At 38.2% G+C, this 22009-nt stretch overlaps 1 protein-coding gene across 4 annotated transcripts in view; it reads right to left on the bottom strand.

Annotated features, from left to right (window-relative positions):
* Positions 1-22009, bottom strand: part of SH3KBP1 (SH3 domain containing kinase binding protein 1) — a 234139-nt gene that overhangs the window by 93867 nt on the left and 118263 nt on the right. For 3 of the 4 annotated variants that reach the window (XM_075521479.1, XM_075521461.1, XM_075521469.1), the window contains one exon: positions 15479-15602. In XM_075521479.1, coding sequence (XP_075377594.1) covers positions 15479-15602 — 124 coding nt within the window. Of the gene's footprint in view, positions 1-10006; positions 10082-15478; positions 15603-22009 lie in introns of all 4 variants that reach the window. The other variant, XM_075521489.1, reaches the window with a different exon arrangement.

Below are 22009 nucleotides of genomic sequence, written 5' to 3'. Positions count from 1 at the left end.
ATATCTCCTGTTTGAATAGCAGAGGCCACAGATGCAATATGGTGATGCTTCAGCCACTTTGCAGAATGGTGTAGAATCAGGCCAAACAGTCACTGGCAGCAAGAGTGACCCACTGAAGTTTCCTCCAACTGAAACAGTCCCCAGGATCATTTAAATCTTCCTTCCTACATTACAGATTGACTTAACTATGTTTCCAGAAAAAATACGTGAATTGCAGCTACTACAGCAGTAATTCAACCTAATAATAAGAAACCCAAATCCTCACATTCCCCCTCATAAGCATTCGTGGTGTCACAGACATGGATCTTACAAGTCAAAGAAAGAAAAATTTCAAGTAAGCTTATCTTCTTAATTATTTTTATATCTGTGTCCACAAAGTGATTGCAATGGACTTTCATCATAAGAGGCTGCCAGTACAGAAGAAAGATTCTTCTTTGAAATCTAGACACCCCAAATCAAGTAGAGATTATATACAAATCTCTTTCCCTCTTCCCTTGGGTAAGCAAGTAATGTTACCCAAAAATTATCTGTATTTCTGCCAAAAGGAAAGAAATGGCACTAAGATCGGGGAAAGTCTACTGGATCCTTATAAAAGGGCTGCAAGTTGTGGAGCATGTGGAAAGTTTTATAAAATCTTCATAATGCCTCAGTTTCTACAATTCTCTGATGTGCATAAGCAACAGAAACAGAATGAAACAGTGTTCCTGAGCTGAAAGCACCTGCCAGCCTACACTTGAAGTGTAGGCTTTCCAGCCTACACTTGAACAACCCTTCAAAACCAAATAGAGGAATTACCTAAAGAAAAAATATTTTTATGAAGTCAATGAAGATCTCTATGATAAATTTTTAATATTAACAATTGAATCCTTTGCTTTTGCCTGCACGACTCAAGTGATGGTTTTGGTTTTAACAATCAGTCTCCATCCAACAACTTTCTGTCATTCTGGTGAGCAGCGACTTGTTTTGGGAGAGACTTCTCATCTTCCTAGCAGTTCACTATTTAGGACCATGACTACCCAGTAAAACATAGCATGTTCTTCAAGGACTACTTTAAGTTCCTCTGATGAACCACAGAAACCACTGCAAGTCCTGAGGCCTACAGGCACAACTTCACGATCCAGGATGCAAGAGGCTCATCTGTTAAATTGGTTTCAACACCAGGGTGCTGCTAGGAAAGGAAATCAGGAATTATGTGTCAGGCCAGAATTTTTAGCAAAACTGTTAAGCAGAAAAACCATCATATGCTGCTCTGAGATTTTCTGTATCTGAAACTTGAAAGGAGGATGAATGCAGAATTAGAGAAAGTTCCCAGTTAGAAACAAACAAAAAGACCAAAGACTAAGCAAAATGCTTAGGCCCTCTGGCCTCCTGAGTGGCTGCTACATCTACCTGCTGAATATAAGTAACATGTTTCTTCGGGTGTTCAATTTAGATAGCACTGAACAAGTTATTCGTTTCATAAACTGTGCAGGAATGGAATTTTAAAGAAGTCTAAATAATAACAGTACAATTCTTTTCTTAAATATGCTGGGGTCTTGATCGCTTTACTTGAACCTTTTTATTTTCCCAAGAAGGGCGTGGGGGAAAACTTCAAATCTGGTCTCACTGGTTCATTATGGTAGTTACAGCAGTAGTATTCCTGCCATCAGTAAAGTAAATTCTGTGTGCTCCTTCTCTTCCAGAGCTCATGAAAGCAATAACCAGGGAATTGAAGCATTCACAGCGATCTTGCTCTGTGCTGTGGCTGGGGGGACGAGGTTGGCTATCCGTAGCAGAGTTATTCCATGATGCAGAGGCACTAAGAGATGCAAGGCTAGATTAATTAAGCCTGAGAGGTATAAATCTCTTCAGGCAACAAGTCAAAGTCACTGCCTCTTTCTTATTCCTACCCCTTGTTGTGACTTGGCCAGTAACAGAAGAAGCTGTAAGTTCCACCAGCTGGACCCTTCCCAGCTTTGCAAAAGATCAGTCATTAGGGACATGGCTGAGACAGAGGCTAGAACCAACTTTCTTTACTACTTCTAAATGCAAGGAGAAGGGTCACCGGTCAACTATACTGAGTTACAAATAACATTTCTGAGAATAAAATGTCCACAAATTAAAAAACTCAAACAAATCCCAATGATCATCGTCTCTTTGCTGAACAAAAGATCTTCTTAATATGGGATAGGAAAATTACCCTCTGGCAAAGGTTCGCTCTTTCACTCTTGCCAGAATCTCCTCGAACTACTCTGTGATGGAGGGAAGGAGCAGTGCAGAGACCTCCCTCCACAAGTAACTGGATTTTAACTGATAGGATCCATGACTGCTCTTAGCCACTCCCTGAGATGAACAGAAAAGCTATTTTAAAAATAGCTTTTCTGCATCACTAATTGTGGGAGAATAGGACCTGACCTTGGCCAGCTGTTGGAAATAAAATATGGAAGTAATTATGGGAATTACTCAACAGGTCTCACATGGACTTCCAGATCTTTGAAGCCTGCATGAAAGAGAGGCCAGAAACCTCAAGGGGCTCCAATAAGAATTAGGCTTTTGTTTCTGGGTCATCACTTGTTTTTCATTACGGCATCTTCATCTTTTATTACCATTCTTCTATGATGAGACATCACACCTTGTATCAGAAACCTCACCTCAGGCTTACAACAGATTTCCCTAGCATCACCCATCTGTGCTTGATGATAATCCAAAAGCCACTTCATTCTCAATGCTGCCACAGAGCTTTATCTCAGTATACAGTCCTCATAATAAAAGAAACAGGAAATAACAGGTTTTGGTTTTTTTCTAATGAGGACTGAACAGACTGAAGTGATGCCTGTCTAAACTAAACTACATTTGAGTGGCCAGATAGAGAGGCCAACCTTATAAAGCTCCTTTAAAGTTAAAAGAATCCTGCCTGACCAATTGGGAAAACTACATCATTTATTATTTTTTGACTGACACAAGCAGAGGAGCCCTCTGGACTTAAATAAATAAGAAAGAATAAAAGTCATGGCTTTTCCAAGAACTAGTCTGCTCTTGCTCTTATCATTTCATGGCTGAGGGAAAGAGGCAAAGGTGACAGAAGAGAAGGACTATATGCAGTGGAGATTGAGAACAAATTAGATAAAATGAAGATCTGCAGTAACATTAAGAAACAATAATGCAGTGTTTAAGTACAAAACAGTCCTGCAGAAAATGATCTAACATACTATTACTCTTAAAGACATGCTAAGGAGACTCTCCTCCCTTCCTCACAAGGTACGTGAGATATACACCTCTGATGTATACAGATAAAGAACCTGCAAGCAAGAATTTGCAACACTATGCCCACCCTTGCCTGACAAATTCTCTCCTCTCATTTACTTTTCATTGGGTTATTCCCTGATATATATATATATATATATATATATATATATATCTCAGCATATATATATATATCAGCATATATATATATATCAGCATATATATATATATATCAGCATACATATGTCAGCAATTCTCTCAGAGCAATCCTGCCAAGTGAAGCTGCACTGGCCTCCCTAGCCCTGCCTACACAAGGAAAGGATGGCTGATGGCTGAGGTGATCCCTCCTCTTAAAAACGGAAAAATGTCCCTCTTTCAAGCACCTCCTTTTTTTTTTCCTTCAGCTTTTCATGGCCCTTTTCACCACTACTGCAAACAGCTTAGTAGGAGAACAGAGCTGGGGGGACAGTTTCCCCAAAAGACAAATGTAGCCCACGGATACAGCTGGGAACTAAGTGGGAACCTGAGTGACTTAAACTGTCAGATTATGAATTTTAAACATGAAATTTTCTGCAAGAAGAGCTACAGTTCTAGCAGCGAGGTCAGGTTGCTAAATGGGCATTAAAAACTGGAGAGCATTTCAGTTGGCAGAGTCTGCTGCTGCTGCTGACCAATACACCCACGCAGTCTGAAACAGCTGTGCTAGAGCTATGAACTTAAGCGCTAGGGTAAGGCCAGCAAACTGCTATCCTCAGAAACACTGGGCACGTCTTTTGCTTTTCTTTTAAGTCTAGTTATTAAATACTGCAAATATAGCCAGGACTGGATAAAAGCTACATTAGTCAGGCCTCTAACTATTTTTTTATTATTTTTTAACAGCAACTTTTCTAGAATCTGTCAGCTCTCTGTCAGCATTTGGAGAGCTGGCAAGCTAAGTACATATCAACAAGGTGCTCACTAATGAGCCTACTATCACACCAGTCCTAATAGTAGAAAAAATTTTCAGATCTTTAAAATTTCTCAGGAAGGACATAAGTCTTTTGGGGGTGTCACTTCCCATTTCTGGCTCTATAAGCAAAGACACTTTATTCTTTTACCTAGGTTTATCGTTGCTGAATCATCATCACCACAAGGTAGAGCTCAAGTCTGAGTGTTGGGTGCGCTTTTATAGTAAGCTCCTTGAAGTCTGAACATGAGCAGCATCAGCAGCAAGAAGTTAAAACTCCCAGGAGCCAACCGCTCCCAACTTTTTGCTGGGACAAGATACGGGACTACTGACATACAGCTATTTAAAAACACTCAGAGCTCTAAGATTGTCTGTTGCTTCATGCTCCTTACAAATACAAGATAATTTAGTATTCATGAAGATTAAATTCTCACAACACTGTCTGGAGGAATTTCGCACTTCACACACACTTTTTCCTCTATGGGTATATAAGAGAGATTAGTTTTCTCAAGACATTTCAAACACACCACACTCCTGCTATGCCAGTTACAGGTCTTTTGAGAACAACATTCTGAAACGTACCAAAACAGATTAGCTCAAACAGGGATTCAAAAGAGACCGCAACATCAGACTTAATTCACCAATGGCCTCAGAGCTGCACTGGCATCAAACCAAGATTCTAAATCAGAAAGATATTTACGGATGATAAAGGGCTGTGTAAACTAAAGCTGTTAAAACAAAAATAAACAGCTGCGATAAAATTAACTCCATTCAAAGCAGGAAATGAATTGTTTCTAAATAGCTTAAAATGGCAGGAAAAAAGGGGAATACACTGTGCGCTTTACAGAGCTTTCTATTTTGAGCTGTTATTTAGCAATTTAACTTTTGTTCTTTATTCTGGATTGTTCTCTCCGCAGACAATTTATGGCACTGGGCAAAAGATGGACCACTCTGACTATGTATAAGCCACTGATGCTCTGGCCCTCTAAGCACTTCTCAGGCTAGCCCTGTTAAGCAATGTAAAGGTCAGCTGTTCAGAGGCACACTCCTGAGATGACGCAAAGGATCTCCTGATTTGGTCTGGCAGCCACAGAGAAACGCTGTCAGCTGTGTTTAATAGAACAAAGAACTGTGTAACTGGAGCTTATTGGGATTTTTGCCTTTTATGGAAGGGAAGGAAGGGGAGGGGAAATATGTCCTTTCCTTCTATTTAGAGAATGACAGCGTGGAATGCCCGAGTGACCCATCTGAATGACAAAGAAGGTGAAGTTATACATGGCAATTGCAGTAGATGAGATAGGAACTGTCCTTCTTCCTTTTCGTCACACGCTGGCGAAGACAGAACAAATACCCACAGTCTATGAGGTATTTATCTTGAGCTTGCTTTCTATCAAAGTTCTGTATTTTGTTGAAGCCATCCCCAACAATACTCCATAGTGTCATAAAAAAACCAAAACCAGAAAAGGAAGTTTGGTTTTAAATATTACTGTAGAACAAAGCCATGTTGATCATTCATAGTTTAAAGGTTAATAAATTCACGCTTTCAAAAAACAAATTTGTGCTTCTTTACCAAGACTGGTTGTACACATACAAATGGCTGAGGCAGACTATCTCATGATTAGTCATTATTTGTTATTCTCAGTTATATTCCTTGAAGAAATGTAACTGTGTAATCTAAACATTTTGTCATTTCCTTTCAGCATGTTCATTTTCCTTAGCACAACAGTTCTTGCCACGTAAGAAACAGCCCCAAGATTTTTATGCTTGCACAGGAAAGCATGCAGGGAAAAGGGGAGCGGTGTCCAGCACCACGTAGCAGCATGCATTAAGGGCAACGCAGCGCAAGCATCTTCTGCAGCATGAACACAGAGCCATCAATACAGAAGTTGGTGGCTTCACCTCATCCCCAGTCATTTCCCCGAGTACTGTAAGAGCGAATAAAAACAACCATTCATTCAGGAGCTCTACAACTGTACCATCGTTGTCTTCATTTTGGAACTGTTTTTTCACCACCCTTGTTCTCACCAAGTACAGGAACATGTTATTACACGTGAAAAGACAGGTAAGCAACCACAGCCAAAAGGATTCTTTATGCCACTCAGCAAAAACTCGTCTTTGGTGAGACTCATGGAAAACCACTTGCTAGTGGGAGTCCGAATCAACAGAAGGATTTAACATGTTTCACCCCAGTCAACATAATTCTTCCACCCACCACCCCCAATCCCTCACCATCTGTACGTTCGTTCTCCAGAAAACAGGATGCTTATTTTTAATAATAAAAATTTCCCTCACCCAATTTTAGCATTGCTCTTTCTCAGATGTTATTTTTCATTGTAGCAGCTGTGTATTTAATATATGTTCTTCTTTGTAAGCAAGTTATAAGAAGTTGAGTTGAAATAAAAAATTGTAACTGTCCTCTCTTCAGAGCTGTTAAAATCCACATTTGGGTTTCTCACTTAACTTCACTCACATTCAGACACTCTTAAATGGGGTTAATAACGTCATAAATACATCAACCATACTGATTTCTTTGAACTCTGACCAGCCATTGTTCATCAAGGATTAGGGGGAGGGTAAAAAAAAAAAAAAAAAAAAAAAGTAAAAAAAAAAAAAGTGGTGGAGCAATAGAAAACACAATTAAGGTTACTCACGAATATTTCTGTTTCAACGATCCTGTCTCATCTTCTTCCATTATATCTAATATCTATTACTGACAGCATTGTGGATCCACATATAAGGAAAGAGAGGCAAATATTTGTCAAACCAAGCATTGTATCTGCCCTGTTCCTCAGTTATAGCATCTTCGAAGAAAAAGAAAGCGGAGGAAGAAAGAGAAATTAAACCAGTAAAAATAAAAAAATTAAAAATCCAAGAAGCATTTTTCGTGGAGGTGCAGGAAAGTTGCAGGATGAGAGAAAAGAGGGCTGTGATCAACAAAACAAGTAAGTAATTTTTTGTTGCTGTGTGTCCCTCTTCGCCCAGCATATGCAGTAGCAAAAACTTTCTGACAGCAGGTTAATGAGCAAAATGCCAAAGGAGTTGGAATTATTGCTGAGCAGAGCCTGGCATACCTAATGACCAAAAAAGCCATGTCAGCATATGAAGGCAAGGCCGAGTGTTTATGCAGGAGACAATCTTGCATATTTCAGTGGAAGGTATCTCTAGAAGCAGCTACACACTAATTCAACAGCATTTAGCTATTATAGGCCTTGGTTAAGTAAGAAAATTTCTTTAAAACACAGCAGTTGCGAAATGGCTTTCAAAATAAAAGTATTTTAGCACTAAGCATGTTTGTAAAGTAAAAGCTCTAAGCTTGCTTCAAAAGTTGAGCAATGCTTCATGCAGTGTGATACAGGTGAATCCAAGCACCCTTTGGACATAACTAATCTAAAGCTATGAACTGACTCTAGCTTAACTTATGGAGAAATCGGAAAGCTGAAATTAGAGCAGCTATGGGTTGTTTTAAACAGAGATCCCTAAACGAAAACAATTCTGTGCAATGTCTCCAAATGATTTTCACAGGAGACATAAGCACGTGGATATTTGCCTAAAAGTAAGGACCACAGATCAGATATGAGATGGAAGGAGCTGGCCACACCTTTGGGAGGCCTGCTCTGGAAGAACATGAGTATGCAGGAAGTGAGCTGCCAATAGATGTTGCAGGAAGATGAATGAACCCTCCTTTTTGTATGTTAGTTTAGGAGATAACATGTCTGATAGTATGAAAAATGCCAACCTTCATTTTGTTTAAAACTTTCCTGGATGACCTGAGTTTGCATACCTCCCAGTTCCAACCCAGTAAGCAACAAATAGGCCGCAAATGTAGATGGACATCTGGCCTTCTGAGATGCAATTTTACACAGAAAGCAAAATACCTCTGCAGCATGAAAAAACATGCAAGTCTCAACCAAATGCCAAGGGAGGCACCATTAAACAAGATATCTTTGGTCAGCTTTAAAAACAAAGTTTAGATAGGTGTTTGCCCAGAGCAACGTGAGACAATCTACTGTGGGTTAAGCTGTCTTCTTGCAGCTGGTTATCAAGCTTATCTGTAGATACCCATCCAACCCTGCATTCTGTGAAATCAGTTTGATAACACTTATTTTCTGTGACGTGGCATGACCATGGGCCAGTATTATTAACAAGGAGAACTAAATGCAGAGATCTAGCACAACTGGAAAGGTGATTGAATTCTTCCTGACTTCACTTAGGCTCACCCTAAATGACTCGAGAAAGGAGGAAGGGCCATTTGACACTCAATGAAAAATGGGCTGGGCATGGAGAGCAGGTTCTAGAAAACTCTGAAAGGTAATGTTAGGGCAACGCTGCCCAGAAAGATTAATGTTGTGAAATTAAAGGCTCCAAAGGGAGACCTTGCATCTGATTTGAAGCTAGATCTTAAAGTCAGAAGTCAAGCAGACTGGAGATTTAATTCGTAAATCCTTATTATGCTCATCAGATAGGTGGATTCGAGGACATGATGGTCTAAGAACTCTACAAGAAGCATGCAATTTGAGTAATGAATAAGCAGTCATGAAGACTATAAAGTGAGAAGCAGCAGAAAAACGTGAAGACCACCAGCCACATGGTCTGCTCCAGCCAGAGCAAGAGCTTGGTTAGAAGCTTGAGAAGAGCTGCAGAAAAGAGATGAATTCTGGTAGACAGGGAGATAATTCTCCATGAGGAAATACTCAGAGCTGCACACATCCACAAATATTTTTGTTTTAAAAAAAAAAACAGGTTTTGTTTAAAAAAAGGTGGTGTAAGTGCAAATTATCAGAATAGAAGACTACCACTTCAACTGCTTCATCCTTTGCTGTGAACATGCATAAGACAGAAGTCCTCAGAGGTAGGAGAGCAAACACTCCCACCCAGAAAGGAGGAAGAAGGGCAGCACAGCTTCAATCTTCTGAAGAGAAAGCTGTCTGGGACGAAAGCAGATGCCAAAGTTAGCACAACATCCTGTTCACCGGAGGACAGGACTGAACACTTTGTACTTAGTCACACTGAATGTGACTCAGTAGGATGTCTTTCTGCTAGATTTCTCGATGAGGAAGCAGGTGGAAGGACAGATTTCTGTCTCCCTTGCTTCCTCTGTCTTGCATCTGATGTCACCATCCTCTCTTCTTCTGCACTAACAGGGTAGTAAAAGCATATGAAAAGCAGCATGTTCCCTGCTTCCAAAATGCAGAAGGCAAAAACCTGAACATGAAATGAAAGTAGCTTTATATCTTTTACCTTCCTTGGCAGAACAAACATATCAACCAAAATGCTGTGAGTAATAGCTGTCAAAGGCAGAATGCCAAATGAAGACCATGCATTAAATTAAAAAAAAACAAACAAACAAAAAAAACCCACCCCAAAAAACCAAACAACCCCAAACCCGCAATGTTCTTTAAGAAAAGCAAAGCATATTTTATTAATTCAGCAATCACAATGGGAACTTTATTTTTAGAGCAGAAGGACTTCTAATTCAAAGATTCGTGGTTATTGTTAATAGTCTTCATGTTTCAGGTGGTAAAAATGATGGGACTAAATGGTCTTAATTTCAATCCATAGCTGAGACCCAAACATCCAATGTAATTCACAATTTATTGTGGGCTTACACACATACATTATATGGACATATAACATACACATGCACAGAAGGAACGAGTGCATTCTCATTGCATTAAGGCTAGGCAGTTCATCAGCAGCAAACTGACTTTAGCTTACGGACAAATATATGCATGTAGAGTAGCCATAAGTGAGTAGCAGTGGCACATTTTACAAGTGTAGATAAATCAAACAAGTACTGAGGACTAAAGCTATTGCTTGTTGATTTTGAAACACACTCACTGTTATAGCGTCTGTAGCTGTCAATCTTTGCCGGTGCCACTCTGTACAGAATTGTCCCTTCAAAGGCAGATTTTCCTGACAGCAGGCAAGAGAAGGAAAGAGGAAAAAAAGAGAAGGGGCGGGGTGGCGGTGAAGAGATCGAATGATGGTAAAAAGAAGGGAGAGGAAGAGGTTTTAATCTGTATTTTCAGTCACTAGCATTTTCAAAGCCTCATTAGCAAAACAACGAGAATATTAACAAAAGTATCTGATTGTACATGAAGTTAAAATCTTCTTACTGCATGTATGTCAGATAAAAGAATCTCATGATTTTGCTAAAGCTGTTCTTTACAATGTCCAACAGAATGCATTTTTTCTTAGGTTTTGTCTGTTGTCCATCAAGTTGCAAGACTTGCAAATGAAATTATTTGTGTGTCCTATTCAGCCTCCTCATGGATCACAGGGGAAGCCTGAAAAAAATTATTACTGCAATGATGTACTCACAGTGGCTCAACACTCCTGATGCAGATGTAGTGCACTCGAACAAGCACAGCTGACATCCAAACAGGGCACTGAAATACTCACATTTCTTTAATATACCAGGATCCTGTGAGCATCAGTAATACTGCATCTGTCCAAGATGACTTATTAGAAATGTTTTGGACATGGGAACTGGTCTTAGACAATGCTTAGTTGAAGGGATAGAACACTAAAACCTGAATAAATCAGTTTTTCAGCCAATAGCTTAATCAGGTGTTTTGACTCGACATACATTAACAAAAACAAAATACTAGAATTAAAACAGAAAACAACAACAACAAACCCCAAACAAATCCCACTTCCCATCTTAGATCTTTAAGATAACATTTTTATTATCAAACCCATTAATTTCTTGGGGTTTTTTTCTTTGATAACAAGATAACTCATGCTCTGACACTTATGATATGAAATTCAAGTAAAGGTAAAGGCATGAGCAGCTGAGGTGTTTTGTGTGTTGGTTTTTTTTGAAACCTGAGGTACACAGGCAAGCCCAAGAATATACCAATGTCAGCTTGTTGCCCATCTCACCTAGGTATACCATCATACAAATTAATGTCTTCAGTAAAATTTTATAGCAAAACTGCCAGTACATGTGAATTGTCCCAACATAGCATCACACCCATTTTGGTACCAAAAATGTGTATTTCTTTTCTTCCCCTGCATATCATTCTGTTGGACTTTCAGAAAATAAAAAGCCATAATCATTTATGTATTGTAAAAAGCTGTTTCTTTGTTTTGTTCTTGCAGTTTAATTAACAACAAAAGTTTTTCCTTGCCTTATCTTTACATAATGAGGAAGCGAAAAAGCCCCAAATCCATCTTTCCACCTCGTTTTTATAAAATACCATTAAAAGAATGCTATTAAAACAGTCAAACAACAATTAAGAAATAGCTAAGAGAAAAGTATGTTAAGCTTCATGACACTGAGGAGAGCCAGAGAGACAGTAAAGGACATCTAAAGTTTTAAGAACTCAAAACACAGGAGGTTGCCTGACTGAACCACCAGCTGATGAGTCTACCAGCAGTTCCAACTCCAGTAGGCATAACTTCTCAGTGGCCATCACTAACAGGTTCTAAAAATAGTCGATAGGCCATGAGGCCTAGCAGTTCCTGAACAGACACATACAAGAGACAGCAAGATATAAAAGGCCACCTTTAAATGTTGTCACGACATTGCCATGAACATACTAAAATGCTTTTGAAATCATCTCTGTAGTATTAAGTTGTGATTCTCTCAAATAAGATTTATTTGACTACATGACAAATTTTGCTTCTCGACAGGCTGTAATGACAAGATGTGGTATTGAAAATATTCTTAAAATTAATCCTAGATATCTGAGAAATCTAGAAAATAAACTTATAACTCATGTATCCATTTAATATAGTAATAAAATTATAATGCATACTTCCTGTTCATTCTGTAACAGTTGGTCAAAGAAAAGCGATGTTTTAATTTAAGAGAATGCTTTAAAGAACAAGGAACTGTCATTTACTCTAAGGGTACCTGATCCTGTCCGTACTTACATTCTGAAACGTGCCTTTGAAGACAAAAAATCTGGCAGTCACCTTACAGCTGGGACAAATACTTTAAAAACAAACCAACCAACCAACCCACTCTCAAACCCACAACCTTTTGATCTTGTAACACTCTCACTTGCCAATCTGCTGAGCACCCACCATCTGAGGGGAAGCACAGGTTCCCAACCCTTTCAGTTAAGGGGCACGTTAAGTCCCACTGTCAGTATTCAGAAATACTTAGGCACTTCCAAAACTAGCCCCAGACATTTTATAAAAAGGGGCTTTTTGTTCTGAAGAAACTTCTGAGGTTACTCTATGGCAGAGTGTGAAAAGAAACCAAGATAATTCCTCTGGCCATTTACTCTGATCTGCCATAAAATTTACATGGACACAACAAAACCAACAAAATCAGACACCTTTCTCCCCATTGGGCCTGTGTAGGTCTTAACAGAAGGACAGAGAAATAAGCATTTTTATTAACCTTATTCCTAAAAAGCCAAGTTATATAATTTATCTCTTCTGTACTTCTTCCACTTTGAGTTCACCAAAAATTACATTTGCTCTTCCAGAAAGGCTCTCTTTAGAAAGGGTCAGTAAAATGTGATTAAAAGGTCAAGTTTAACTAAGTTTAACCAAAGCATTACATTTAACTATTAACTAAAAAATACTCTTGTGTTTGCACAGTGCCCCTTCTCCAAAGATCCCATGCTACCTTCCCAAATCTCGCAGTAACCTGCCACGTATTACCTTATCCATTGCATAAGCTGGGTTGAAGAGTCTAAGGTTGCTGCTGAAGATTACAAAGCCATACCCCGACCCTTTCTAGGCCCCTCTAGAAGCTGTGTAGAACCTCAGTGACCACCTAAGGTTCTGGTTCAATGCGCAGGTATGCCCCTCGCACCTGAGTGCTAACTTAGCTAGAATTCATATTCAAGGTTTCTGCCTTACAAAGTCCTGCGATACAGACATATTCAAACAATGTTTCCAGAGGAAAAAAAGGAGTTATTGCAGATTTGAAGTGCTGTCATGTCTTGTTATCCTCAGAGGAAGGAGTTGATCTACAGGCATGAGTGAACCCCTTTGAGATGTTACCCAGAGCATTTCAACAGTAATGCTACCCTGATGCCCAAATCTTCCAGGGTTTACTTGTTCGGTTTTTATTTTGCTATTTTTTAAGACTAAGCACAGATACTTGGAATGAGGTTATCATTCCTAGTCAGTTGTATAAACTTGCTGAAATTTTTGCAATCTCATTATGGAGATTTTCAAATCCAGATAGTCAGTGTACCTGAATAGAACCTCATAAAGCACCACATGTTCGAGAGCAACACCTGTAACAATTACATAAACCATACAGAAAGAACTGAGTTGATGCATATTTCCCATAAATCTGCTAGGGGAATGCAGTTCTTAAATTGATGGTTTTACTTTAATTAAAAAGCATTAAATCCCCCATAAGAATCTCAACATTCCTTGAGTCCCTGCCTCTCTCTGAGGTGGTGTACAGTGTTCTTCTGTTTTACAGGTATTTTGCTATTTACAAAATAACTCCTAATAACACACCATCCTAGCTAGCCACAAAGCACCTCCAAAGAGTTAAATTACATACAAGAAAGAAGAAAACCCATCTCTCAGCTGTAGTTATCTTCAATTTAGTTAAAGAGACAAAAACGATATCTGTGTTGCTGATAGCTTCTTAATACAAGTGTCACACATTTTAGGTTTCACTGACAGTCAGAACCAGCACACAAAACTGAGCTTGAACTAAGCAAGTGCCATTATGGACGTTGATGAAACAAGCTAATGCTTTCTGGCTGCTTTTACACACTCCAATGTATGTTTTTGTTAAAAGACATTTTTAGAATGCTCATTATAAAGTAAGTATTACCAAATTGCCTAGGGAAGGAATATTAATTCATTCATACAGATAAAATTGGGGTATTCCATCCTGAACAGTATCACTTACCTTGTTCATTTATAGAGTACCAAACACTACAGAATCCAGAGCTGAAACTACATCTACACAATTAGTTCTTCTAAGACTCACTGTGTTTATAATGCACAAAATTCATGATAGCATATACAGGTTATAGAAAGCAGTTTGCAATCTCACTGAAATGTGCAACTTCACTTAATGCCCTTCTTCCCTTTCCCTCACGCTAAAATTGTTAACTTCCTTAAAAATATTTTCATTCCAGTCTGAAGGAACATTACTCGTAAATATCTTTAGCAGCACTGACCACAAGACCAGGTCACCAGTGCCACTACACATGGATAGGTACTCCATTACAAAAACAACACGAAAAATTTTCATCATTGCAAAGTCAGTTTTTTTAGGATCTTATTTCTGTGGGATGGAATAAAGACAATAAATTTGCCTTAAATGGAAAAATTTGAGAAAAAAAGAAACAAAGAAAGTAGTATAACTTTCTACCTCTTACTGACAGAGTGAACTACAAAGGCTTTGGTAAATTTCAGCTGAAATCAGCTTACAAAAATCTTGGGAGTCCTTTCACATTTACTTGTTCAGAGATCTCAGAAGAACACTACATAACAATGAATATCTGCAGTGCTGAAAATAGGAAGACCTTGGCAGGTATTGTGGAATTAGCCTGAAATATGTAAATACAATTGACTTTTTTCCTTTTCACTAAAGATTCAGAATTGACCACTGAATTAGGAAATAACAAGAATATCTGTTTGAAGAACAGAAAAAACATGAAGACCAACAAGTGTCCATTTCATATAGCAACATACTTTTGGTTCAGGTAATTCTCCAAGGGAAGTTATAAATAGGACAACCCACTACCATGCTTACACTATTGCAAACTTAGTTACCAAACATGCTTTTCACCTGCAGCAGTACTGGCCCACTGTAAGTGAGAGAACAAAATCCATGTCCCAGTTCTGGCCTTTTTCCCTTTGGCTGCTGGGGCAGTGGGTGACGGAGGTGATAGTAACATGCTCAGCACCTGGAGGGAAAAAGTGCCGCATGTCCCACACCAATAATTATGAATCCTTAAATCTACTGGAGTCATTATAGAAGGCATGGCACTTTAATCCCTCATTTAAATAAGCACAGCCACTTCGTAGATGTTTGGTTACTTTGCTCAGTTTCCACATCTAAAGACAAAAAAAAATTGTAATTCATTTTGAAATACAAATCCAATAATCATCATTGCCTTCTCTGTTCTTGGTCTGTTGCAGCTCAGCAAGTCTTAACACAGCTCGGGGAGCGATGCCAATATTGAAACTCAGAAAGCATCGCACGTACACACTTATCATCATCATCTGACCCTTTCACAGCATAAATTAAGAACATGGCATTCAAAAACACTTCCAAGCAAAGAGATATGAACGCGCGACCCTATCATTGTGATAGTGGGTAAAGACACAGACATATATACAGAACATCAATAATATTTTTTTCCTTACTTGGCTTTACTTGTTCTTCCTGTGCTATTCCAACATCATCAGAATCAGACAGTTCCTTTATGAAGTTAGAAGGAAACATGCCAGTCTTTCCATTGAGTATACCTTCCCACCAGCCCTCTTCTACCTGCACCAAGACAAAAACAAAAAAAGGGGTTTTAACATAAGCAACACTTTACAGAGTTACATTATATACATGATTTTCAGTAACAATGACAGTAATGATTTTGAGAAGTTTGTATTAATTTCAGGTTTAAGGAGCATATGGCATAGGCTCCAAACCAGAACATCTCTCTCTCTCTTTTTTTTTTTTTTTTTTAAGTAGAAACAAGAAAGATGCATGCACCGATCTGTAAATGTCAGCAGTGCTGACAGCAGTCAGAAGCATGGACGAGCATTAAATAAAAGGATAAAAGAACAACTAGAGAGCACACAGTGTTTCCACATTTCAATTTTTATGGATATCAGTTCAATCACTACATTTTCAGCGCACGCCATACTCCTATTCATGACCATCTTCTTAACGTACGTGATTTACAGATTGTAAGACTTTAAATTCCCTAAGTAGTCAATGGTGAAAGAGAAATACCTGCAAAGGGCTATTCAGAGAATCTAAACTAGGTATCTTAATATAAATCATGTGAATATTCCTGCCTTCCCCATGAAAATCAGAAATGCTCTATTTTAAAAATTAAGAATGTTGCTACATCATTAATGTGTTAATGTAAAAGCTTTGTGGAGAACAAAGAACAGTACTAATGCGTATTTGACTCTACATTTACAAAGAGCTACTGAAATACATAATAACGATATGGTCAGAAGGAGGAGAGACACTTCCTAGCCCAATGCCAAGAGAAAATATCACTTAAAAATGACAAACTCCCTCCTGTATAACCCATTCAGGATTGAACGGCAGTGTCAGGCAGTGAAATGACAGCCCTTAGAAACCAGATGCCTTTAGGTTATAATGGGACAGCAAGAAATTACTTATTATATGCATCAGCTAAACATACCCTTGACAGATAAATATTTTTCATCTCTCAGACACTGTTCATTCACCAAAAAAATAACAGGGGAGGACAGTACCAGTCTGTGACACATCAGTCTCCAACAATGTTTTACCCATCTCTTTCCTGTCCCCACAACCAAAATCATGAAAATAGAAAGTTAACTTTACAAGTTGAGGGTGTTCGCATTTACTGTTAAAAAAACAACCCCACATCTTAAATGGTACTAGTTAATTATTACAGAAAAACAGTCTGTTTCGTATCACTTATCTGTAAAAATCTCAGGTTCTTAGAAAAAAGGTCTGTTATTTAACATGTTTAATTATATAACACAAGCAAATATTTCCTCAAACTATAGAGGAATGGCTTAATTTCTTTCAACTTAGCTGCATGTACGATTTTACTATGAAGCAAATTGTTGTTACTCCAGGAGTGTTTCTTTTCTCTCCATCTTCATCCTTTTTAGCACATTTCTTGTCCTCCTGGGTTGATTTTTTGTTTGAATTTGAAAGCAGTTCAGACCAGCACAGCTACTTTCATTTAATCTCAGTACCTGTCCATGACAAAACTCTTTTTTTTTTTTTTTTTTTAAATGCATCAGTAGTATCAGTGAGGTCAAGCACAACTTTGGGAATATGGTTATTATCTCGCTGCTGCTTCAGAGGGTAGAATACACACAAATCACTCAATGACTTCAGTGGGGTGCAGGCTTTTCACATGATAGTCTTAAAGTCTCTCAGAGGTAATATTTGCTTTTGTTCTCTCCAGACAAATTAAAAACTATACGGAAAACTGAAACTGCATGATCCACAACACTTAGTAGACCCTACAAATTATATCTCTAAATACCTATATATTATATACCATTATATATAGAAAATACACAACATGGCCAAGACACTTTTGAGCTATAACATATTTCAATTTTTCTAATGCACTATTCCCAGATGGCTCTATTGATTAGAGCTACACATTAAACCATAACTGCATTAGCTGATTGACCAGAAGATTAATCACAGGGGAATTACACAGTTCCCAAGATCCCTGCTTTGCAAGATGTTGCGATTACTTGACAGAAATAAGGTGACCAATATCACTCAGTTCCTTCTTTCCCTCAAACAATTTTTTCCTGTTTACTTCTTCCAGGGTAACACTTCACAGTTTTCTTACAAGTTAACATTAGCATTCTTTATGTGGCATGTTTATGTATGGACCTCTATGTACATGTGTAGAAAAACACACATACAAAGATCTTTAGACAAGTAAATCTAAATTGAATGTGAATATACTCACAGCATTCTTTAGCTTATTACAAGTTTTCCAGCTGATACAAGAAGGAAGTATCTGAAAATACCATGTCATATTCAATAGTCTTACAAATTCAGAAAAATCTAAAGCAAACCCCAGATTTTTTCCACAAGAAAATGCAGAATGATGTTACCAAGACATCAGAGGTTCAGTTCAAACTGGGCGTCCCAAAGATTAGGAACTTTTCATCAAAAGCATTGAAAGTTTTAAGTGTTTTTAAACAGTATGGCTACATGCTACATACTTTTAAGCCTCAAAACACACCAGCTAGAGATTAATCCATACAATAAAGACGACACTAAAATAGCCCCAGGATTTAGTTATCCCAAACTGGGGCAATCCATTGCCATATGGTTTGAAATGTCGCAATAATTCCTAGCCATAAAACCTTACAAATGAAAATCCATTATTCATGGAGGTAATCCATCTGGAGGTAGGAGCACTCAATAAAATTTGTTACTATACTATTATAACAAAGTGCTTTCAGGATTTGTGTATCTAGGTCCTGATTTATGCCCAGCATTCATGTGCCGAACCAAACAAACTAAAAAGAGTAGGATTTCATTCAGTAGTCTGTGTCCCTATGCCAGAAAAGAAGTTCTACTATTCATAATAACCTACACACCAATTGTAAGTTCAGCCTGAAAACAAAGTTTTTGGTTTTAAGTTAGAAGAAGAATCTTTCCAATATGCCAAATGTAAGTGGCTCAGCTAGACGTATTTTCAAGACATGTTTTCAATGTGTTATATCTGCTCACTGCCTTTCGGAGAGGCATGGCACGCCCTCATCTTGCCCAGCCCCTACGCTGCCAGTACTGCTGTCACACAGTATTTGAAGAGCAACAATGTACAGGAAAGTGACTGAAGATACTTCATTGCTCCACTTCATATATTTAGGGAGGTAACAACACATGTACCCAACTGCAACTCAGTCAATGACAGGTGTGGGGCAGGGACAGATGCAATAGCAGACAGCTATATGCAGTCCAACGCCTGGATGTGATTGAATGAGATACGAACTACAGTATCACCAGAGAATGGTGCATCATCTCTAGTGAAATGCATCCCATTAAGAAGCCTTGCCTTTGGGGTTTAAAGGGAAATTTAATCTAGTTTAATAATTATGCAACATTCAAATGTTCTTCCAATATCATTGGGCTTTGGGGTTTTTTTACATTTTCAGTGAAGAAAGAATACTTGGATTTGGTTTTAATTGAATTACTCAATCAGTAGAGCCTTTTTTGATGTAGATGAGGTTTTTGGAAACTATAAACCAAATACAGATGAAAATCATTCCAAATATACTGTTTTACTTTGTTGGAAAGTGAGTGTTTAATCAAATTGTGACATCCCAGCACACAATAACAACCCAGACTAAAAAGACATTAAGAGGTTGTAATAGTTAATTTTACTTACAAATAAGAATATAAATAAGAAATAATAATGAAGTGCTCAAAATAGATGCCATGGAAGTGGACAGATAGGAAAATAACACAGAGAATTATATGGGTGAGACATTCAGACACACAAACAAGAAGTTCTCAAAAGGGTATACAGATGCTAGAACATTAAGCTGCTTAGAAATCAAAAAAAATTTCTTGAAATCAGTCTATTTCCATGTTTAAAGTACAAAAAAAAAAAAAAAAGAAAAAAGAAAATAATACCACAGCAGTTCAAGCCTTCAGGCAAACATAATAGTTCTATTTCAGACTGGGAATGCAGTTTTATTCTGTAACTGTAAAGCAACCAAAGAAAACAAAACTACTTCAGTAGGTCACTGGGACTACAAAATTAAGATATTCCAAAAGTGGGGAAACATTACTTTTTATTTTCTTTAGGTTTTCTCTTCATGGCCAATACCATCTGCAACATCCCCCTTCAAAGAAATAAGTGTCAGAGGGAGCATCAGCCTGACCTGCAGTGGAATAAACCTTCTTGCTACAAGCCTAGAAGCACCTTCCCTTGAGGGAACTGGCTGGCCATTCCTGTTACTCCAGGACGGGATACCCAAAAAGAGCAGGAAATGCTGAGGCGAACTACCAGCAGTTGCTTGCCAGACTGTCTAGGATTGCCACAGCTGCTTGCTTACAGCTTGCTATATAATTAGTAAGCTAAAGTTGTTAAATGATTAAAATGCTCAGCTCTTTGGAATTGCTGACTTGAAGTGTGTTTCCAATAAACTCCTGTACCTGCCCGTTCCACAAGCTTTTCTACAACCTGCAGCTTTGCCCATTAGGCTGACAGACTATTACAGCTCAGTTAGGGCAAACAAGGGAGGCTCTGAGTCAGGAAAGGTTTCAGGTGGAACAAAGTCTCCATGGATCATAACAGTCTTTCTAGGCTGTTAAAAGTAAAACACAGTCACAGGAAAAAAAGCAATGCCAGAGGCAGACAACAGGAAGGAGCGAAGCCCAAGGTCAACAAATTTTCTTTTGCTTAGAGAGAACTAGAGCACAAAAAGCAAAGGAAAAAACTCCCTTATTTTATAAATTCTAATGGCAGATCTTGAGCTTGAAGGACAAAAGCAATCGTATGTTGAAAGGAAATTAAAAACATAGTTTCCCAAGAAGCAAAATAAACAAATCATATTCACTGCCAATGGGAAAAGAAATTTTGGAAACAAGACCTCAACAGCAGATGGTGCCTACAGTGCCACTTGATGGCTTATTCTGGGAGTGCATTCAAAGAGAGTCACCCATGAGACATCAGCCTGTCCTTGGGCTTCTGCTACAGCACATCTGGAAGCTGTTTGATAACTCTGATGCAGAAGGGACGAATTAAAGACTGCACAAGCACCTTGTATTAGGGGATCTTTTCAGCTTCAGAGGTCTATTTTACAATGTCAAAATGTGCTTTGGGATTTTTTTCATTTGTTTTTTGTGGCTTGGGTTTTTGTTGGTTTTTTTTAACATCATCTTCTAAGTAAGAAACTGAGGGACAGAGAAGGCAATCACATAGAACTGGAATGAACCTATAAAGAATCAAAGGTATTTGCACCCTTATTTCCACAAGAAAGCCTCCTACCACATGAACTAACGAAACAAGCAGTAGTCATAAAAGTCCTTGTGAACCACCTGTTGGAGGAGGATTAGGAAAAACACCTTACCACAGGATTTCACAGAAAAGTAACTGAGAGACATGGAACCCCAGCATTCATTCCCAACTGTTTTCTTGCAGTATTATACAGTTCTGTACTTGTGGCACAGATCATCCCTTTGTCACTATTAAATATTCCCCTTTCAACTCTACAGCTGTCAAAATAAGTTACTGTAAGGAAAGTCCAGCTCAATCCCCAGTGTTCATCCTGTTCTTGGAAATGAGTTGAACCACTTTATCTCATAACAACAAGAAAAAAACCAACCCATCAACCTTGCCCAAAAGGAGCACCAGATTTTAAAAAATTCAGTCTGCATTTTTAAAATTTCAAATGAGTAAGTTACAGGATTTGATCACGTAATACGTGGCAATGTTAAGTAAAAGTCAAAGTAAGCTCAGTGGTATTACAGCATGGCTCAGTCAAAGACTTAGTTGTGAGCTTAACTCCATGCACTACACATTGCCAAAAAGCTGACTTCTCAGCAGGATGAGGCGACAAGGTATATAGCCGCACAATGACAGAATGATCCCAAATGAAAGCAGGCTCAGAACTATTGAATGACATGCCAAATGTCCTTACTCTGATGCTACAGGTTAATTGTCTGGCACCCCATGAAAGTCTAAGGGTGAAACATAATTGGAATTCAGATATCTGCATTTAATAAGACAATTAGTTACAGCTGTATTTTGGGACAACTGTAATTAGAGTTATAGCTAATGAGCTAGAAAAATGACAAGCAAAAAGCTATCAATCACATTAAACGTGAATGTAAACAATGATGAAAATGCTTCTCTTGTAGTTTCAAATGTACTTTTAATTTAAGTCTGTTAATTAATGCCTCATGGGTATCAGTGTCTATGTCTGTGTAGTTATGGAAACCTCTAGCTCAACAACAAGCATTTTTATCTATTGCGATGAATGTCTGATCTTATTATAATTGATTTCTAACTATTTAGAACAAATAGGAAGGAAATGTGAATTCTGAACATATACAGCCTCCAAGGATATCTATCTGGTGACAAGCCTAGCATCTCAAAACTCACACTTGCTGTTGCTTCAATACACTGTGCAGCCCCAAACCACTTCTGCCACAACAAGAATTTCCAATAGTATCTACCACTA

Source organism: Mycteria americana, chromosome 1, assembly GCF_035582795.1.
Source record: "Mycteria americana isolate JAX WOST 10 ecotype Jacksonville Zoo and Gardens chromosome 1, USCA_MyAme_1.0, whole genome shotgun sequence".
NCBI lineage: Eukaryota > Metazoa > Chordata > Aves > Ciconiiformes > Ciconiidae > Mycteria > Mycteria americana.
The sequence above is the reverse complement of the archived record's forward strand: the minus strand, read 5'-3'. Positions and strand labels throughout refer to the sequence as shown.